Source organism: Lontra canadensis, unplaced genomic scaffold (genome assembly GCF_010015895.1).
Source record: "Lontra canadensis isolate GAN:19392208 unplaced genomic scaffold, GSC_riverotter_1.0 scaffold139, whole genome shotgun sequence".
Taxonomy (NCBI): domain Eukaryota; kingdom Metazoa; phylum Chordata; class Mammalia; order Carnivora; family Mustelidae; genus Lontra; species Lontra canadensis.
Window position 1 is genome coordinate 2,911,718 of NW_022631133.1, and position 21,207 is coordinate 2,932,924.

The following is a 21,207-nucleotide window of genomic DNA, read 5'->3' on the forward strand; positions in this document are numbered from 1 at the left end:
GATCGAGTCCCACATCGGGCTCCTTGCTCAGCAGGGAGCCTGCTTCTCCCTCTGCCTCTGCCTGCCACTCTATCTGCCTGTGCTCACTCTCGCTCTCTCTCTCTCTGACAAATAAATAAAATCTTTAAAAAAAAATAATAATAATCTGAATAGACATTTGTATAAGGATAATATACAAGTGGTTAATAAGTAAATGAAAAGATGCTCAGCATCATTAGTCATTAGGAACATGCAAATAAAACCTACAGTGAGTTAGTATCCCGTACCCATTTAGGTTGGCTGGAATCAGTGAATGAGAGAAAATATTGGCAAGGAAGTGGAGAAATCGGAATTCTCATACACTAGCAGTGGGAATGTTAAATGGTACAGCCACTTTGGAAAACAGTCGGGCAATTACTCAAACCAGGAAACATGGCATTACTATATAACCCAGCAGTTCTACTCTTAGGTATATACCCAGGATAAATGAGAATGTGTACCCACACAAATTCTTGTACCAGAATAGTTATAGCAGCATTATTTATAATAGCCACAAGGTGGAAACAACCCAAATGCCTATCAACTGATAATTGGTATCAAATTGTGGTATTTCTGTACAAAGGAATGTTCAGCCACAAAGAGGAATGAAGTACTGAAACATGCTACAAGAAGAACGTTGAAAACATCATGCTAAGTGGAAGAAGCCAGTTACAGAAGAGCACAGATTATATGAAAAGTTTAGCAAAAGAGTAATCTGTATAGACAAGAGTAGATTCATGGCCTTTTAGTGTTGTAGGGTGAGGGGCATACCAGGGGGATTGCTGAAGGGTTTTCTTTTGATGTGATTGGAATGTTCTGATGCTGACTTTGGTGACAGTTACACAACCCCCTGAATATACTAAAAACTACTGAATTGTACACCAGGTGAATTGTATGGTATATGTATTATATGTTGGTAAAGATGTTAAAAAATGTTAAAGATGTTAAAATGTCCCAATGTGGAATAATAAATAAATTACACTCCCATTTCCTCCCCCTGTACTAGATGACCCCATGTTTCATAGGTGAACACAGCAGTTGTGGGTTAAATGTAGGTAATGTGTGTGTATATTAACTGGTTACCTAAAGCAGATCTTTTTACATAGCCATAATGTTGGAAGCCATATGTTTTTGATTTGTAAAGAATAAAAGGAGTTAGTTCCACACATGAAAAGTAGGGTGTCACCTTTCTGAGGTTTTGGAATTGAAAATTGGAAGGACTAGGATATGGTCAAGAGAAAAAACAGTTTACTTTATTCAGCTCTAAAAAATTTCATTTCATGTTTGCAGATTCGAGTCTTCAGACCACCCAACTATTCTGGCACCATAGCTTTGGCCCTGTTAGTGTCACTCGTTGGCGGTTTGCTCTATTTAAGAAGGAACAACTTGGAATTCATCTATAACAAGACTGGCTGGGCCATGGTATCTCTGGTATGCTATTACAGTATACTTTTTCTCCTTGTTTCTTTGTAAATAGTGTAAGTTGTATGGTTGCTGATTTTCAACAAAGGTGTCAGAGTAATTCAGTGAGAAAAGAATAGGCTTCAGCAAATTGTGCTGGAACAGTCAAATATCCTCATGTAAATAATGAACCAAAACCCTTAGCCCACACCACATATGAAAGTTATTCAGAATGGATTATGGTTCCATGTTTAAGACTAAAATTATAAATCTTCCAGAAGAATACAAAATCTGTGCAACATAAACCATGGAAGAAAAAAATAATAAATTGGACTTAAGATTAAAATATTTGCTCTTCAAAAGAATCCATAGACTCAGAGAAAATATTTGGAAAATACATGCTTATGGGGCATACATCTAGAATATGTGAAGAATTATTGCTACCAAGAAGATAGAAATCATGGTTTTAAAAAAACAGACAATGTATTTATAGGTAAGATGGCATATGTACATACTAGCCTTTCTCTCCTGCTAATAGAACTATAAACCTGGAGTCAGTGCAAAGCTGCTCAGGTATTTGGTGTTTCTAAAAAGTAAAGGTCAGCCAGCAGATCAGGTAAGAAAACCCACATTCAAGATGACATTTAATTAGCAGATAAAAAATTATCAACCTTCTACATCTTCTATTTTGGTTTTCTTTGACTTGAGTTTGGGCAGTTTGGAGCAGACAGCTATCTAGGAGATACCTCTAGTTCAGGCTCAAGGACAGTAGAAGAGATTCTTGTGTTTTTTGTTTTCTATTTTCTTGTACCCCAATTCCTCAGGCGATCCCGTGGTAGAACAGGAGAGACAATGAAAGCAGTTGGCAGTGGAAACTGTAGGAGCCAAACTCTTAAAGCAGAACCTTCCTCACCATGACAAAATTAATAAAACTATTCACCAAAAGAATTAAAAAGTCAATTTTACTGTTTAATAATTCAGAAAATGGGCAAAAGATTTGACGTGATGCTTGACCAAAGAACATAGACAAAGGGCAAAAAGGCACATACAAATTCTATGGTAGTGAACTCAGATCTGGCTTAGATGTTCTTGTGGTCCAGTAAAAGTTTCTCTTCTGTATAGTATACTATTCTGTATACTATATATATATAATATTATATTATTATATATATTATATGTAGTATATATATATATTCTGTATATATATATATTCTGTATATATATACATGCATATATCCTGTGAGCCACCTAAGGCAAAGTGACAGGGTCCTGTTAAAGAAAATACTGAACTCAGGAGCCTCCATTTTATGGTTGGTAATTTATTAATTGATTGCAGTACTTGTAGGCAAAAATCCATGTTCTGTACCTGGGGATAAAAAAAAATAGAGAAAGAGGTTATGGTCTTCCACTGCTGGCTTTCGAATAGCCATTCTGATCCCTCCTCAATTTGAGACACTGGATAGAGGTTAAGAGCTTGAAAGGCCCTTATGGGGTCTTCTGTGGAGACCAGGATATCAATGTTGTAAAATAAGGGTGTACAACTGAAAAAAAGGAGAAGGTGGCCTGGTTAATCATGTAACACAAATAAGTACCCTTTCGGAGAACTGCTGCATTGAGAACCCACACTGCTGAGTAAAACAATGTATAAATCTAGAAACATAGGCTTTTTGTTTCTTTGTTTCTTTGCTATCTATAAAGAAAGGAATCCCCACCCCATCCCAGCTTTACGGAGGAATAACTGACATACAACATTGTGTGAAAGTTGAGGGTATACAGTGTGATGATTTGATACCTGTATATATTGCAAAATGATTACCATAATAAGGTTAGTTAATACCTTTATCACCTCATATAAATTACCTTTGTGTGTGTGATGAGAACATTTAAGATTACTCTCTTAGAAATTTCCAAGTATATAATATAGTATTTTTAACTCTAATCACATTGCTATAAACAATAACCCTCGAACTTATACATTTTATAAATGGAAATTTGTACTCTCTGACCAATATCTCCCTGTTTTCCCCACCTTATAGACTCCAGAAATCACCATTCTATTCTCCCTTTAAGATTCTGCATATAAAGGAGATCATAAAGTATTAGCCTTTCTTTCTCTAACTTATTTTACTTGGCATTATGCTATCTGGGTCCATCCATGTTGTTGCAAATGGTATGATTTTTTTTTAATGGCTGAAATATGTGTATGTGTATATATGTATCACATATACACACAATGGAGATACATGTATATATACATATATATGTATATATACACACATATATATATCCATCTGCCAATGAACACTTAAGTGGTTTCTGTGTCTTGACTATTATGAATAATGATGCAATGAATATGGAGGTACAGATCTCTCTTTAGGATAGAAATACGACTTTCAGATACATACCCAGAAGTGGGATTGATGGATCATATGCTAGTTATATTTTTAATTTTTTAAGGAAAATCCATGCTGTTTTCCATAGTGGCTATACCTTTTACCCTCTCACCAACAGTGCGTAAGTATTCCTTTTTCTATATCCTTGCCAACAACTGTAACCTCTTATCTTTTTGATAATCATTCTACTAGGTATTAGGTGTTACTTCATTGTGATTTTGATTTCCAATTCCTTGATGATTGGTAATTTTTGACCATTTTTTCATGTACCTGTTGGCTATTTTTAGGTCTTTTTTGGGAAAATGCCCATACAGGTTTTATGCCCACTTTTTTTTTTTTTTTTTTTTTTCTTAAAGATTTTATTTATTTATTTGACAGGCAGAGATCACAAGTAGGCAGAGAGGCAGAGAGAGAGAGAGAGGAGGAAGCAGGCTCCCTGCTGAGCAGAGAGCCCCATGCGGGGCTCGATCCCAGGACCCTGGGATCATGACCTGAGCCGAAGGCAGAGGCTTAACCCACTGAGCCACCCAGGCGCCCCTTATGCCCACTTTTTAATTGGATTTTTTTTTTCTTGAGTTCTGTGAGTTTCTTACACATTTGGACTCCTTTTCCAACATATGATTTGCAGATTATTTTCTCTTATTCTTTAAGTTACCTTTTCATTTTGTTGATGGTTACCATTGCTTTGCAAAAGCTTTATAGTGTGATATAGTCCCATTTGTTTACTTTTGCTTTTGGTGTCATATTCAAAATATTGTCAAGACCAGTGTCAATGAGCTTTTTTCATATGTTTAAGCCTTTAATCCATTTTGAATTAACTTTTGTGATTGGCATAAGATACCTGTTCATTTTCATTCTCTTGCATCTGAAGATCTACTTTTCTCAGCACTTTTTATCAAAAAGACTATGCTTTCCTCATAGAATATTCTTTATTCCCTTGTCAAATACTTGCTGTTCTGCCATTTTGGAATGTATGTATGTATGTATGTATTTATTTATTTATTATTTTGTTCAGTTAGCCAGCATGTAGTAATAACATCGTTAGTGTTTGATGTAGTGCTCAAGCATTCATTAGTTGCATATAACGCCCAGTGATCATTGCCACACAAGCCCTTCTTAATACCCAACACCCAGTTACCCCATGCCCTTACTCCCTCCCTTCTGTAACTCTCAGTTTTTTTCCTGGAGTGCAGAGTCTCTCATGGTTTGTCTCCCTCTCTGATTTTTTACCGTTCAGTTTTCCCTCCCTTCCCCTGTGGTCCTCCATGCTCTTCCTTATGTTCCACAAATAAGTGAAACCATATGATAATTTTGTTTCTCTGCTTGACTTATTTCTTGACCTATTTCACTTAGCGTAATCCCTTCCAGTTCCATCCATGTCGATGCAAATGGTGGGTATTTGTCCTTCCTAATGGTTGAGTAGTATTCCATTGTACAATACATTCCATTGTATCCATTCATCTCTTGAAGGGCATCTTGGGCTCCTTCCATAGTTTGGCTATTGTGGACATTGCCTCTGTGAACACTGGGGTGCACGTGCCCCTTTGTTTCACTACATCTGTATCTTTGGGGTACTGGTAAATACCAAAGATACAGATGTAGTGTCCAATACTTGTTGACAGTACTTGTGTGAGTTTATTTCTGGGCTTGCAATTCTATTGCATTGGTCTATTTCTGACAGTACCATTGTTTTGATTACTTTGTAATATACTTTGAATTCAGGGAATTTTGTGCTTCCAGGTTTGTTCTTCTTTCTCAGTATTGTGTTGGATATTTGGCATCTTTTTATGGTTCTATACAAATTCTAGGATTTTTTTTCTATGTGAAAATGTCATTGGAATTTTGATAGTGATGGCATTGATTTTAGGTAGTGTGGACCTATTAACAATATTAATTCTTCTGCTCTGTGAACAGAGGTATTTTTCCATTTGTTTCCTTTCTTTCATGATTATCTTTCACGTCCCTGGTTAAATTTATTCCTATGAATTTTACTGTTTTTTATGCTATTGTAAATGGGACTTTTTTTCCTTTTTAAAAAATTTTTTATTAACGTATAATGTATTATTGCCCTAGGAGTACAGGTCTGTGAATCATCAGGCTTACACCCTTGACAGCACTCACCATAGCACATACCCTTCCCAATGTCCATAACCCAGCCACGTAAATGGGACTTTTAAAAAAAAAGTTTCTTTTCAGATGATTTGTTGTTCATCTATAGCAACATAACTGATTTCTATATATTGCTTTTGTATCCTGAAACTTTACTGCAATTGGTTATTAATTCTAATAGGTTTTTGGTGGAGTCTAGGAATTTCTGTATATAAGATCATATCATCTACAAACAATTTTAATTTCCTCTTTCTAATTTGGATGCCTATTATTTCTTTTTCTTGGCCAATTGGTCTGGGCTTCCACTGGTTCAGGCCTTCCACTATGATCCTGAACAGGAATGATGATAGTGGGCACCCTTGTCTTGTTCCTGATGTTAGAGACCTTCCAGCCTATCATTATTGAGTATGATGTTAGCTGTGGGCTCAACAAATAGGGATTTTATTATGTTGAGCTACATTTCTTCTGTATCTAATTTATTGAGAGTTTTTCTCATGAAGGATGTTGAGTTTTATGAAATATTTTTTCTGTATCTATAGAGATGATTATGGCTGATTTTCATCTTTCTTCCTATTAATGTAGTATATCACCTGTCTTATCCTTATTGAACCCTCCTTGCATACAAGAATAAATCCCTCTTAATCGTGGTGTATAATCTTTTGAATATACTGTTGAATTTTGTTGAGAATCTTTGCATTTGTATTCATCAAGGATATTTATTTATAGTTTTCTTCTAGTGTCTTTATCAGGCTTTGGTATCAAGGTAATGGTAGCATCATAAAGTGAATTTGGAACAATGAATTCTGGAACACTGAAAAGAAATAAAGTGAAAAAAAATAAAGTGAGTTTGGGAAAATTTGAGGATTGTTACTCTTGAAATTTTTGGTAGACTTCACTAGGGAAACTGTCTGATCCTGGGCTTTTCTTTGTTGGGAAGTTTTTAAATCCTGATTCAATCTTCTTACTTGCTACTGGTCTCCAATTTTCTGCTTCTTCATTATTCATTCTTAATAGGATCGTGTTTCTGGGAACTTTTCTATTTCTTTTAGGTCATAAATTTCTCAGGGTATGTTTGTTCATAGTAGTCTCTTCTAATCCTTTGTATTCTTGTGGTATGAGTTGAAATGTCTTCTTTGCTTCTGATTTTATTCATTTCAGTTTTTTCTTCATTTGGATAATGGTAGTCAGTTTTATCATTTTAAAAAACCAGTTTCATCATTTCTGTGGGTTTTCTAGTTTTTATTTCTGCTCTAATCTATTTCCTTATTTTTGCTCATTTTTGGCTAAGTTTGTTCTTTATTTCCTACTTCCCTGAGATAGAAAATTAGGTTATTTCAGATAGTCTTTTTTCTTAATATAGGCATTTATTACTGAAAAGTTCCCTGTTAGAACTATTTTTGTACCATCTGGTAAGTTTTAGTATATTGTTTCCATTTCCTTTTGTTTCACAATATTTTATCTATTAGTTGTTTGGGAGTGTGTTCTATAGCATATTTGTGAGCTTCTAGTTTTGTACCATTGTATTTGAAGAACTACTTGGTACAATTTCCATCATAAGTTAGCTAAGAACTTGTTTTGTGACCTAACATATGGTCTGTCCCATAGAATGTTCATTGTACACTTAAGTGTATTTATTCTGCTGCTGTTGAATGGAGTGTTAATTTTGTCTGTTAGGTCTATTGGACTAAAGTATAATCCAAGCCCATTGTTTTCTTATTGATTGGATGAGTTATCTCCTGTTGAAACTGCGGTATTAGAATCCCTGACTACTGTACTGCTGTTTTTTTTTTCTACCTTCAAATATGTTACTGTTGGTTTAATATATTTAGGTGCTGTGATACGGTCATATATACTTACAGCTATTATATTTTTTGGATGAATTGACTCATTTTTCATTATATAATGACCCTATTTATCTCTTGTGACCATTTTTCACTTCAATTCTATTATTTTCTGATGCATGTATAGCTACCCTATTCTATTGGCTTCCATTTCCATGGAATCCATATCCTCTCTTTGAGAGTATTTTTCTCCTTGAAGCTGAAAGGAATGTCTAGGGGGCACCGTATAATTGGGTCTTCTTTTTTTATCCATTTATCCACTCTATATCTTTTGAATGAATAATTTAAAACATTTTCATTTAAAGTCATTGTTGACAGATAAGGACTTATTAATGCCATCTTAATTGTTTTCTGCTGCCAGAGGGCCTAGGATTTTATTTTTTGGCAGGCGGGGGTAGGGGAGTCATTTTGTCACTCTGCCTCAGTTGAGCATCTAGGAAGTATTAAAACCGTGAAGGCTTCTCAGTGCACTTTGAATCTGGAAATCAATCCAAACAGGCCCATGGGACTACGAGTCGGGCAGGTGGAACACGTCCCTGTAATCTAGGAATTGTGATGTCTAAGAAACAAAACACAGACTCCAAAAAATAAAATAAATTCCATAGTTCCCCCACCCACGGGAGGGGGTGCGGGGAAGAATCAGTCACTATGTAAGAGGATACTGGCCACTGTTTCTGGCTGCTTTATAAACTGATGAATTTTTACAGTGGTACGTTTGACTCCCTTCTCTTTTTCTTTTGTGTGTTTTGTGTACTTCTGCTTTGAGATTACCATGAGGCTTACATAAAACATCTTATGATAGAATAGTATGTTTTTCACTGGTAATTTAACTTCAGTAGCTTACTAAAACTACCATTTACTTCTTGTTCCCTCTGAGAGGGGACTCAGCTTTTTATACCTTCTGTTGATCCTGTAAAAGTAGGCTGGGTGCTGAATGCTCTGGTTTGTGTCCTTTCTCCTCATTCTGCAGAAGCGGGGTGGCTTTCTGCATTTGGCCAGTTGTTGTCTGAAAGACTTTGATTGCTTTCAGAGTGTGTACAGGCGACAGAGGATAGAAGGGTGTGTAGGTGATGCCCATGGAGTATTGAGGGCCTGTGGGCCAGCTCAGGGGGAGCCACTGTTGAAGTCTGTTCAGCAGCTCGGTGGCAGGCTTCCTGACGGATTGCATCAGGTGGTTCTTAGGATCTGCATTTTTTTGATGTGTTCCATTCTGAGGCCTGGCTGCTATTCTCCACCAGTTCATTGCCTCCTAGTTGTGCATTGTATGACTCAGTATTCTGGATGGAGTAAAAGTTGTGTCTCTGTCCATCTCCCACACAGCTCGGGAGGCCAGGTGCTCACTAACACACACTCAGTTTCCCCTGTGGGAGAGATCATGGGAGAAGTTCTCTCTGGGCACTGAGCTGTGCCCCTCGGAGGACATTGAAACTCTTCTTTTTAAACCCTCTCCACTGCGTCTATTATTTCATTATTATTGTTGTTCCATTGGTGCTCTGGCATATCTCTGTTGGACTCAACCTCCACAAAGGCATTCTTGTCCATAGGCGACTGTCAAAAACCAGTGTTTTATAGAGAGGAAGTGGTAGAATGCTCTTATAAACCATGGTTCTTAGAAAGTCAGTACTGTCAATTTTACTACATATAAAAAGCAAGTTTCTTAGAAAATATCACCTGAAATTATGTCAGGAAAAAATTTAAATTCATAGTATATAAGTAACCATTAGTTAAGTTTAAACATTTGAAAATCATCCTTGAAAAGTGAAAAAGTCCAGTAGTTTCTAAGTCATTTTTAGCAAATATTCAACAACTACTGAAAGCAGCACAGCCACTGTAAGATGCCCTCTGTCATAAAGACCCTTTGTTAATGAGAGCAGCAGAAAGTGCTAAGGGGTGCAGTGTTATAGTGGCAGGTATCAAAAATTGGCAAGAAACATTTCTTCCCAGACAATGAGGACCCTGTCCGGAGAAGGAATACTTGTGGTTGGGACTTTACTTCAATAGAGAAGGATTACGTGGGCAGGTGGTAAAAACAGCTCAGGCAATGAGTGCTAAGGAACCAGAGATGGCAGAATTCAAAGTACAGGCAAAGATCGACCCAGGAAAACGAGTGGTTTACCTGTGAAGTACTGATGGTGTTTCTCAGTGGCAGTGGCTCATGAAGAAATCAAGGGGCATGAAGAATTAGTGGAAGAAGTCTGCCTGAAATTAGTGGAAGAAGTCTGCCTGAAATAGGTAAAGTTCTGAGAGACGAAGGAGGCATGGCTACACAGAGGTACCGTATTTTAAGGAAATAGATAGTTTTCATTAACAGCAACAACAAATTGAACCCCTAAGCTATGTGGTCTTTTGCTTGTAGCCAGTTCACCAGTTCAGGAAGAATGGGTCCTATTCAAACATCAGCAATATCGACACAGCATTTAACAGAATATCTGAGCATAACTGTCACAAGGAAATAATTTACAAATGAGAGCAACTTTTCCTACAGATACAGAAAACTTGCCAGAAAGTTAGGTGAAATTGCAAAAAAAAAATAAATAAATAAATAAATAAATTACTCTAGTATGGATAATGAAGTACTTGGAGGAAAGACCGTAAAACTAAGTATGAGAATTTAGAGGTGGCTAGAAAATAGGAAGTAGTAATGTGGCATATGATAAATCTTGCTTATGAACATGGACTTGAAGGTTTTTCTTTAACAGTACTACCAACCAAATTTAGCTGTATATAAAATAGCAGAAGTCAGGTTGTAGGAATGGTTGATTAAGCTGTAGAGGAAGTATAAATTAATTGAAAACTATCACAGTAATGGCTTAAAGTAGAAGTAGTGTCACTAATACCATAGAGATTACTTAATATTTGCCATTTATGATTCTAAAAAGTTAGCAAACTATAAATATAAGTGAACTTTCTTAATTAGGTAAAGGATATCTTAAAATGTCTAGCAAATATCTTATTTAATACTGATAATTTAAAATAAAGCCTATAATTATATACTACTTATTGTTAGTGGTATTAGTCAAAGCATAAGAAAAGAAAAAGAAATGCAGGGAATAAATAAATGTAAATGAGTAGACATGTCATATTTACTTAGGATTGTCCACATGAAAAATTTATCACCATTTATGGAGAATCAAAAATAAAAATTATTGCTAGAGTTGAACAGGTTTTCTGAATTCAAAGTCACTATCCAATAATCACAACTATTTTTATACAGTAAGCAATTTAAATATGTAATTGAACATAAAATCTTTAATAGGAAGAAAAAATATACTTAAATATATTTTTTAGATTACAAAAGGTTTTTTTAAATTTTTTTAATTAAGTAATGTTAGTCACCATACACTACATCATTAGTTTTTGATGTAGTGTTCCATGATTCATTGTTTGTGTATAATACCCTCATTGCAATATGTGCCCTCCTTAATACCCATCACCAGGCTAACCTCCCCTCCAAAAAAAAAAAATAGCCCTCAGTTTGATTCCAGGAGTCCACAGTCTCTCATGGTTCATCTTCCTGATCCCACTCCACCCCACCGCTTCATTTTCCCCTTCTCTCAGTGTCCTCCATGCTATTCCTTAGGTTCCACAAATAAGTGAAATAGTATGATAATTGCTTTCTCTGTTTGACTTACTTCACTTAGCATAATTTCCTCCAGTTCCATCCATGTTGATACAAATGCTGGGTATTCATCCTTTCTGGTGGCTGAGTAATATTCCGTTGAAACTTTGGACCACATCTTCTTTATCCATTCATCTGTTGAAGGGCATCTTGGCTCCTTTCACAGTTTGGCTATTGTGGACATTGCTGCTGTCAACATTGGGGTGCATGTGGTCCTTCTTTTCACTACATCGGTATCTTTGGGGTAAATACCCAGCAGTGTAATTGCTCCCTCATAGGGTAGCTATATTCTTAACTTTTGAGGACCCCCCCCCACACTGTTTTCCAAAGTGGCTGTACCAATTTGCATTTTCACCAACAGTGTAAGAGGGTTCCCCTTTCTCTGCATCCTCTCCAACATTTGTCTTGCCTTGTCAGTTTTTGCCATTCTGTCTGGTGTAAGGTGGTATCTCAGTGTGGTTTTGATTTGAATTTCCCTGATGATGGCTAATGATGATGAACAATTTTTCATGTGTCTATTAGCCATTCGTATGTCTTCTTTGGAGAAGTGTCTGTTCATGTCTTCTTCCCATTTTTTGACTTGATTATTTTGGTTTTTTGGGTATTGAGTTTAAGAAGTTCTTTATAGACTTTGGATACCAGCCCTTTATCTTTCAAGACACATCTCCAAAGGCAAGGGAAACAAAAGTGAAAAAGAACTTTGGGACTTCGTCAATATAAAAAACTTCTGTACAGCAAAATGAAGAGGCAACCCATGGAATGGGGCAAGATATTTGCAAATGATAAAAAACGTATATGACTAGAATTTCAAAATTCAGACTACATGTGTGTATATATTTATAGCTAATTGTTGGTTTGTGCCTTCATCTTCATGTGGTAGTCCTTTATCCTTCTGGTTTTATTTTCTACAGAGAATTAGTAGTCTTTATGATTGAGTTGGATGTGATAGGACAGGCTAAGACAACCAGGCATGTCACATTATAGCATAGCATCTATCTTCAATAATACCTAGAGTCTGGAAATTCAAAAAGAACTATGACTTTCTCATATATGGAGAAAATATCTCTCTAGTAGAGAAAATACAAATTTGAAGTTTGGGCTTTTTCATTAAGTTTAATATTTGCCTACTTTTGATAATTGAGTTATAATGGATTAATTATACTCTAATATAATTGGATACTAGAGTTATCTTAGTTATCTTAGTTCAAAAGTGTTTTGGGTTTTGCTCAGGCTGGTTTTCAAGTTGCTTCATTCAGTAAAGCTACCCAGGTTTTTTAATGAAAATATAGTATTTGTTTCAGTGTTTTTGTAAAGTTAAAAGTTATTTAGTATTTAGTGTTTTGCCAAATCTTGTCACTGTTTTAGTCTACCAAAACACTGATAATGTAATCTCTCTGAGTTAGACTCAGTTGACAATAGCATGCCTTCATTATTTTCCTCCCCAGAATTGTTGTTGTAAGCTAATAGTAATCATCACTACTATTTATTGAGTCTTTTCCTTCTTTGGGTTATGTTTTATGTACTTATTTAAAATAATAATGGAAAGGAATTTGTATTCTCTTCCTTTTATAAACAAGGAAACTAAGATTCAGCAAACTTAACTTGTAGCTTACACAGCTAGAAAATGATTGGCTAGGAGTTGATCCCATGTGTCTTACTTCTAGTTCTAAATTCTTTTAATGATTCTGGGCTTCTCTAAATTGGGACATGTATCTCATATGTTGGATGTTTAAACCAATGGATGTATAACTACAAATAAATGCCTAAAGTTTTATATGGTGCATAAATGTTAAATACTTGAACAGATCAATTTTCTTCCATCCTCTGCTACATCATGCAGATTTTGTATTTCTGCTTTGAATCCTTGGAAGCTAATTACTTTGGCATAGCAGAAAATATTCTAACATTCAGAAACACATACTTGAGAAGGAAATCTTGGCAAGTGTGCACACTCCCCAATGGCAGACTTTTAGAAGTTAGTAACAGGCTGCAGAGTACAGACATGTTTTCAAACAATATATTTTAAAACTCTGGTCTGATGACAAAATGTTGAATTTAAAAAGCTCCTCCTCTTGAAACTTTTCTCTCTGTTTTTCATTAATATAGAAATATACAAACCGTGATATTTTCCTTAGCTATAGATAGCTTATGGAAACTAATTTGAATCTTCATTCTGCCTGATAGCCACCACGACCCTCACCAAACATGACTATTTATTGTAAAAACAGCTAGACTGAAGTGGGAAAAAAAAATGGATTTGTTCATTTCTAATCTTACCCAATTCTTAAGATATCCTTACAAAGTTAAGAGGCTACCCAAAATGCTAACCCATTGATTCAGATTTTCAAACATTTGTGTGAAATAACCAATATCCCCTTTTCCTTTGGGAAAAATAATGTTTGTTAGTAATTCTTCTCTGATGAAAGACTGGATTGCACAGAAAAGGAAAGCTTCTAAAATAAAAATAATGAATTAGACCAGACCACTTCTATAATACCAAAAATTGTATGCAAATGAGAATAACGAGAAAAAGTTTGTTAAAGAAGCTCTGTCTACATACCCATTTCTTGGTAAAGAACAAGCCTGTACAGTTAGCATTTGTATATTGAACCTTTGCAGAAGTATCTCCCAGGGGATTACTGAGTGTTACAATTCTTAGTTCTATAGACTATTCTATTGCTAGGGTTTTTTTTTTTTTTTTCATTATTCATATTATGGTATGTGACTCACAGGCTGAGAATGTGGTGTTTCCTGGAGTTAGGAAGCTGTTCATAGTGCTTTAGGGTACAGAGTAGAGACAAAGTTTGCAATTTCCTTATATGGAGGAAGATATGCAAATATTTAAAAAGTATATTAGAGCTTCCTGATTCTGAGTTAAAAAAAAAAAATAGGTAAAGGAGTATTTATAGGTTCCTCCTGGTCTTGAAAAAAAAAAATGCTATTAACTCCTGTTTATAAGTGATGGTAATTGTTTATAGAGCTGAATAAGCATTGATTCTGGTTTTACTCCATTTTCCCTTCCTCCATCCCTGAAAGAAGAAGGATGATAAACAATAAGTTTACACATTACCTGTTTTATGAAGAGTTTAAAATAGAATGGTTGGGTAAAATATTGAACTACACTGCTATATAATTTTAAGGAGTATAATATAAATCTATAGTTTATAGTTTTCAGAAATAAATGTTGACTTGGAATATCAAAATGAGTTAAAATGTTATGTTTTGTAGCTCTTAGCACAGATCTTCATGGCAGCCTAAAGCTCTTCATAGATGGCTGTCATTTCAAAGCGGAAATATAAGTGTGATAGTTATATTCATTTCACATGCAAAGAAAAATATCCTAAGAAGTTGCAATTAAAAATGTGAAATATAAACATCATTTAAAAAAATCTAATAACCCAAACTTTATTATCACAGTAAATCTTAGTAGGACAGAAGCAGTTTTCTGCCTTTTAACACTGATGATCTATATTGTAAGATGATTCACATACCTTAATGTGTCTTCTGTCTCAAAGAAATTAGATCAGTTTAATTAAGTTTTGTGACAAATTTAAGCTTGAAATTAATACAAACTATTACATGAGTTTCACATTCCTGAAGGGTTCTTTGGTGTCTGTATATTGTGTCGTATCAGTTGAAATGTATTTCTTATGACCCTGCAAAACTGCAAGGCGGCTCTCACATCAGAATGATTACCTTTCCAAATTTATTTGAAATTATGTAACTTCTAATATTATGCACGTACTATCTCTGTGGGTTTTTTTTTTACTTTGTTCTCTTTATAAGTGAGAAGCAGGTAAGTGCTGCTAATGTTTTTTTTTCAGTGAAGCAACTGCTGTTTTTAACTTTGAGTCATTTGAAGATGGGTATGTCTGTTTGCAAATTGGTAGTTTCTGTATATAGCCTCATGTATATTTTTGTGTTAGGACTATGGCAAGAATATAATGAAAAGATTTCATATATTTTTAGGGTACCATTTTCTTAATGCAGTTCCTAATTTTGTGTAATGAGGACAGACAGTAGCCTCAGTAATTCAAAGAACATCTTAAAACTACTCATACATGAATGGATCTCCTTTTTCTTTCTTTTTTAATGTTGTGTGGTTGCCCTAGTCTTTTGCTTGTTATAAAGTCGTAATTAAATAAACCTCACTATGAAGATCCAATACTTGGAATGACTGTCTAGCTTCTGTACTCCATGCCACTCACTGCTAACCTTAATCCAACTCAGTGGTTATAAGTAATACTTGTTGAGACAGTTATGTTCAGTGTGTAACTCCTTTCCATGAAATAAAATATTTAGTCTCAAGAAGGATACTTCCTACCTTTTTTTCTTTCAGATGCAGTGTATAGACTGAGTGATAGGAAATAATGGTTATACTATAAATTTACTACAAATAAAGTCACTTATGATTAGTAGAAATGAATAGTGTATGAATTTTCTGATGTGGTTGACTCTTGTTACTCTGGTAATTATACTTAAAGTGAAGAAGTCATTAAATTATTTGTAATATAACATTGTAAGGACATGGACTGTAGAGAGGATTATATAAAACAGGATATTTTTAGTCTTTAAAGTGAATATAGTTGACCTTTGAACAAATCAGGTTTGAACTGTGTGGGTCCATTTATATGCAGATTATTTTTGATAAATACAGTACAATAGTGCTAAGGTATTTTCTTTAGCTAATTTTAAGAATAAGTATATAATAGGGGACATCTACATGTCTCAGTCAGTTGGGTATTTGACTCTTGATTTCAGCTCAGGTCATGATCTCGGGGATGTGAGATAGAGACTGCTTCAGATTCTCTCTCTCTTCTTCCTCTAGTCCTCACCTCTCCCCCTTTTAAAAAAGATTTTTTTATTTATTATTTTTTAATTTGAGAGAGTGTGTGTAAATGGGGAGGGGCAGAGGGAGGAGAAAGAGAGGGAAAGCAAAAGAGAGAATCTGAAGCCAACTTCTTTAGAGATCATGCCCTGAGCTGAAATCAAGAGTCACTTGCGTAATCAACTGAGCCACCCAGGCACCCCTCTTTTTTTTTATTATAGTCTTTATCTGGTTTTGGTATTAGGGTAATGCTGGCCGCATAGCATGACTTTGGAAGTTTTCTATTTTTTTGATACAGTTTGAGAACAATGGGTATTAACTCTCCTTGAAACATTGGTAGAATTCACCTCTGCAGCCATCTGGTCCTGGCCTTTTTGTTTGTTCCAGAGTTTTTGGATTCCTAATTCAGTGTCTTTGCAGGTTATTAGTCTGTTCAAGTTTTCTATTTCTTCCTGTTTCAGTTTTGGTAGTTTAAATGTTTCTCGGAGTGCCTCCATTTTTTCCAGATAATCGAATTTGTTGGCATATAATTGCTGATAATATTCTCTTGTATGTATTTCTGTGGCAGTGGTTGTTATTTCTCCTCTCTCATTTGTGATTTTATTTATTTTGGGCCCTTTCTCTTTTTGCAAAGTCTGGCTGAAGGTTTATCAATTTTATTGATTTTTTTCCAGAGAACCAGCTCCTGGTTCCACTGGTCTGTTTATTGGGTTGGGTTTTTTTAGTTTCTCTATCTTCTTTTGTTGTTCTTTTCCTAGCCCTAAAGGGTGTAATGTTAAGTTGCTTGAGACTTTTCTTGCTTCTTGAGGTAGGCCTTTGTTGCTATACACTTTTGCTTAGGACTGCTTCTGTTGTGTCCCAAAGATTTTGGACTGTTTTTTCATTTTTTCCATGTATTTTTTAAAAATTTCTTCTTTGATCTCCTGGTTGACCCATTCATTGTCTAGTAGCCTGTGGTTTAACCTCTATGTATTTGTGGTCTTTCCAAATTTTTTCTTGTGGTTGACTTCTAGTTTCATATCATTTGGTCAGAAAGGGTACATGGTATGATCTCAGTCATTTTGTATTTGTTGAGGCCTGATTTGTGACCTGTTATGTGGTCTACTCTGGAGAATGTCCCATATGTACTTGAGAAGAATGTTTTGGGATAGAATGTTCTGAATATATCTGTTAAGTCCATCTGGTGCAGTGTGTCATTTGAAGCCATTGTTTCCTTATGTATTTTCTGCTTAGATGATCTGTCACTTGATGTAAGTGGAATGTTAAATTCCCCTATTACTCTATTATTATCAATTCTTTTTTGTTATTGTTTTATATATTTGGGTGCTCTGAGGTTGGGGGCATAAATATTTACAATTACTGTATCTTCTTGTTGGATTGTCCCCTTTATTATGATATAGTGCCCTTCTTAGTCTTCTTGTTATAGTCATCGCTGTAAAGTGTAGTTTTTCTGAGGTAAGTTGCTACTCCAACTTTCTTTCAAGTTCCCTTTGTATGGTAAATTTTTCTCCATCCCCTCACTTTCACTCTGCAGGTATCTTTAGGTCTAAAATTGGTCTCTTAGAAGCAGCATATAGATGGGTCTTGAATTTTTAATCCATTCGGACACCGTTTGTTTTTTGTTTTTTTTTTTAAGATTGTATTTATTTATTTGACAGAGATTACAAGTAGGTGGAGAGGCAGGCAGAGAGAGAGGAGGAAGCAGGCTCCCTGCTGAGCAGAGAACCCAACATGGGGCTCGATCCCAGGACCCTGGGATCATGACCTGACCTGAAGGTAGAGGCTTTAACCCACTGAGCCACTCAGGCGCCCACCCTATGTTTTTTTATTTGAACGTTTAGTCCATTTACATTCAAAGTAAGATCTTATTTATTTATTGTCATTTCTGGAGATTTCTCTGATCCTTCCTTGTCTTTGTCACTTTGGGTCTTTCCAGTCAAAGAGTCCTCTTTAGTATTACTTGCAGGGCTGATTCAATGGTCAGTGAACTCCTTTAGTTTTTGTTTGGGACATTCCTTATCTCTCCTTCTATTCTGAATGATAGCCTTGCTGCATAGAATATTCTTGGCTGTGGATTTTTCCCATCCAGCATGTTGAATATATCATGCCACTCTCTTCTGGCCTGTTAAATTTCTGCTGAGAAATCTCCAGCTAGCCTTATGGATCTTATGAGTTAAGGACTTCTTTTACCTTGCTGCTTTTAAGATTTGTTCTTTATCAGTATATGTCTTGGTGTTGGCTTGCATTTGTTGATTTTGATTAGAAGTTCTCTGTGCCTCCTGGATCTGGATGTCTGTTACCTTCCCAAGATAAGTGAAGTATTCTGCTATTATTTTTTGAAATAAATATTCTACTCCCTTTTCTCTTTTCTTGTTCTGGGACTCCTATGTTATTATGTTTGATGGAGTCACTGAGTTCCCTAAGTCTATTCTCATGTTCCATAATTCTTTCTCTCTTCTGTTCAGCTTCATTATTTTATCTTCTGGGTCACTAACTTGTGTTCCTCTGCTTCTTCTAGCCTGCTGTTCATTGCATCAAGCCAGTTTCTGATCTCATTCATTGTGTTCTTCTCTGTGGTATGGGTCTCCTTGATGTCTTCTATTCTTTTCTCAAGCCCAGTGAATATCCTTATGATTATTGCTTTAAATTTTCCATCAGGCCTATTACTTATAACTCTGGCTATGGCTTTATCTTGCTCTTTCATTTGGGATTAATTCCCAAAGTCCCATAGTTAGTAAGTAAAAATTATTCTAATGGGTGAAGTGATACATGACTTTTTAAAATTTAGTTTTGTGATCATTATTTTTAAAAGATGCAGAATTCTGATATACTTCGATTTACATATTATAACATTACACCCTGTTTTTCAGTGTATAGTCTTTGCTATGACTTCTGGGCAGATGTGGAATCATATTCGTGGACCTCCATATGCTCATAAGAACCCACACAATGGACAAGTGGTAAGTGTTTGTTCTAAGCATTCATATTTTGAACTTTAATCCTGTTTATTTTTAATATAGTATTCACACACAACATGGGGCCCGAATTAAGGACCCCAAGATCAAGAGTCAGGTGCTCTACTGACTGGGCCAGTCAGGTACCCCTTTCATCCTGTTTATATAGGAATCAAAAATCATGTGCAGTATTTAGTGAGAACAGATTTTGTCTGTAAATCTAAAGTTTTGTTCTTTCTCTTCTAATACCACCTCTACTATATACACACATGCATGCATATATAATGTGTTTTTTTAGGGTGAGGACTGCTTTAGTGTTTAAGAAAATTAGGGTACCTACCACATGAAATAAACATTCATAACCTAGTTTTTCACCTTTACATATTGCTACAGCAGTATTATGTAATGCCAGGAGAGGCAATAGGAATAGTTTGTAGTCGGTGTCCCATGAATGGTAAATTCAGTTAAGAACAGATTAATTAAAACATCATTCAGAACCCTGGCAGTCATCATATTAGAATGCTATGAAGTGTTTGCTACAACATTAAAAAGGAAATTGATGTGCAGTTGAATCACTAGCAAAGTTCACATTAGTAACTGCTACTGAATTTATTTTGTTGCTTTACTTTTTTAGGTATTTTGTTTTTGTTTGGTGAATGGGATATATTGTAACCAACTTTATAAAACTAGATCAACTGTCTTTGGGCTTAATATTTATTAGGTTGGTGAAGATTAACTGTTTAAAAATGTGACTTTCTCTAACTTTTTCATTTTGAAAACACAGATTCTGAGAGAATAATGTAATGACATCCTTCATGTACCTGTTACCAAACAATTACTAGCTCATAACAATACTTGTTTCATCTCTTCTTCCTCTCAGTTCTCTTCACCTTCCATACAGAAATACTTTAGTAGGTATCTCTAAAAGACAAGGTCTTTGAAAATCATAACCATGTTGCCACAATCACCTAGAATATTAAATTCTTAATTTCTTTTTTTGTATATAAATTCTTAACTCCTAAAATTGCAGTTTTGAATGAAATTTTCATATGGCAGAATGTTATAAATTCTGTTTTAACTCTATAGATTACAACATAAGTTTGAGATTCATTATTTATAGTGCTCAAATACCTATAATATTAAAGCCAACAAGTTATTATTTCTTCTTCCTACATTATGACTTTCTTTGAACTTCTTGGTGGAACTCTATACATTGGGAAATAATTCACTTTGTTCATTGCCCAGTCAGGTTTTAAGGACTAGTTGCTAGCCAGAGTTAGGTAAGGATCAGTTTGGTCTCAGATTTCTCCTGAAGATGGCAATGATACGGTGTCAGAGTACGACTGTTGGGATGATCAGCTGCCATAGTCATTTAGACATAGGTTTTGCCATGTGTGTATATTTTTGAAATCTTTCATTAGTTACAGGAGTTATAGAGTGTTTTTAATAATTAAATTATTTTAAAGAAAAATAAGTGGAAATAATTATCAAGGAAATCTTTCCAACAGCCTGACTAGAAAGTGTTATCCTTTCCTCTCCTCCTTCCCGATACCCATACTCTTCTGTCCCTTTCCTATTTTATTCTTCCTTCGTAGCACTAAATCATCTAACATGCTATCAAATCTACTTATTTTGTATTATTTGTATTTGTCTGCCTTTTACCACGACAGCAGTAAGACATAAAAAGTCCTGCTGTCAGGTACTTACTATTACCAGTTTTTGTCACTGATCTGTTCCTATTACATAAAGTCGTAATGCAAAGATTGGATCACTATTATGTTCCTACTAGTTCAAAGTGTAAATTTAGGAAATCTTATAAATTTGTTATTACTGTCTTTTAAGAGAATATTCCTTAGGTTGAAAAGCATTGCTTTTTATTTGATTTGTTAAAGTATATGGAAAATTAACCAACATTTTTATGAAATGTGTTAACTTGTATAGGGGAAGAAAAAATAGTTTTTCCTCTACTCTTCTGAGTTTTTGGCTAGGACCATTATAACAAAATACGGAATTATAAGAGAAAAACAGACATTTATTAAGAAGT

At 35.0% G+C, this 21,207-nt stretch overlaps 1 protein-coding gene across 4 annotated transcripts in view; it reads left to right on the forward strand.

The window, feature by feature from the left end:
• Positions 1-21,207, forward strand: part of TUSC3 (tumor suppressor candidate 3) — a 245,313-nt gene that overhangs the window by 139,443 nt on the left and 84,663 nt on the right. For all 4 annotated transcript variants that reach the window (XR_004380942.1, XM_032843413.1, XM_032843415.1 and 1 more), the window contains exons 5-6: positions 1,309-1,449; positions 19,080-19,169. Coding sequence is in view for 3 of the 4 variants with exons in the window: in XM_032843413.1 (XP_032699304.1) it covers positions 1,309-1,449; positions 19,080-19,169 (231 nt within the window). In the remaining variant the exon portion in view is untranslated. The remainder of the gene's footprint in view (positions 1-1,308; positions 1,450-19,079; positions 19,170-21,207) is intronic.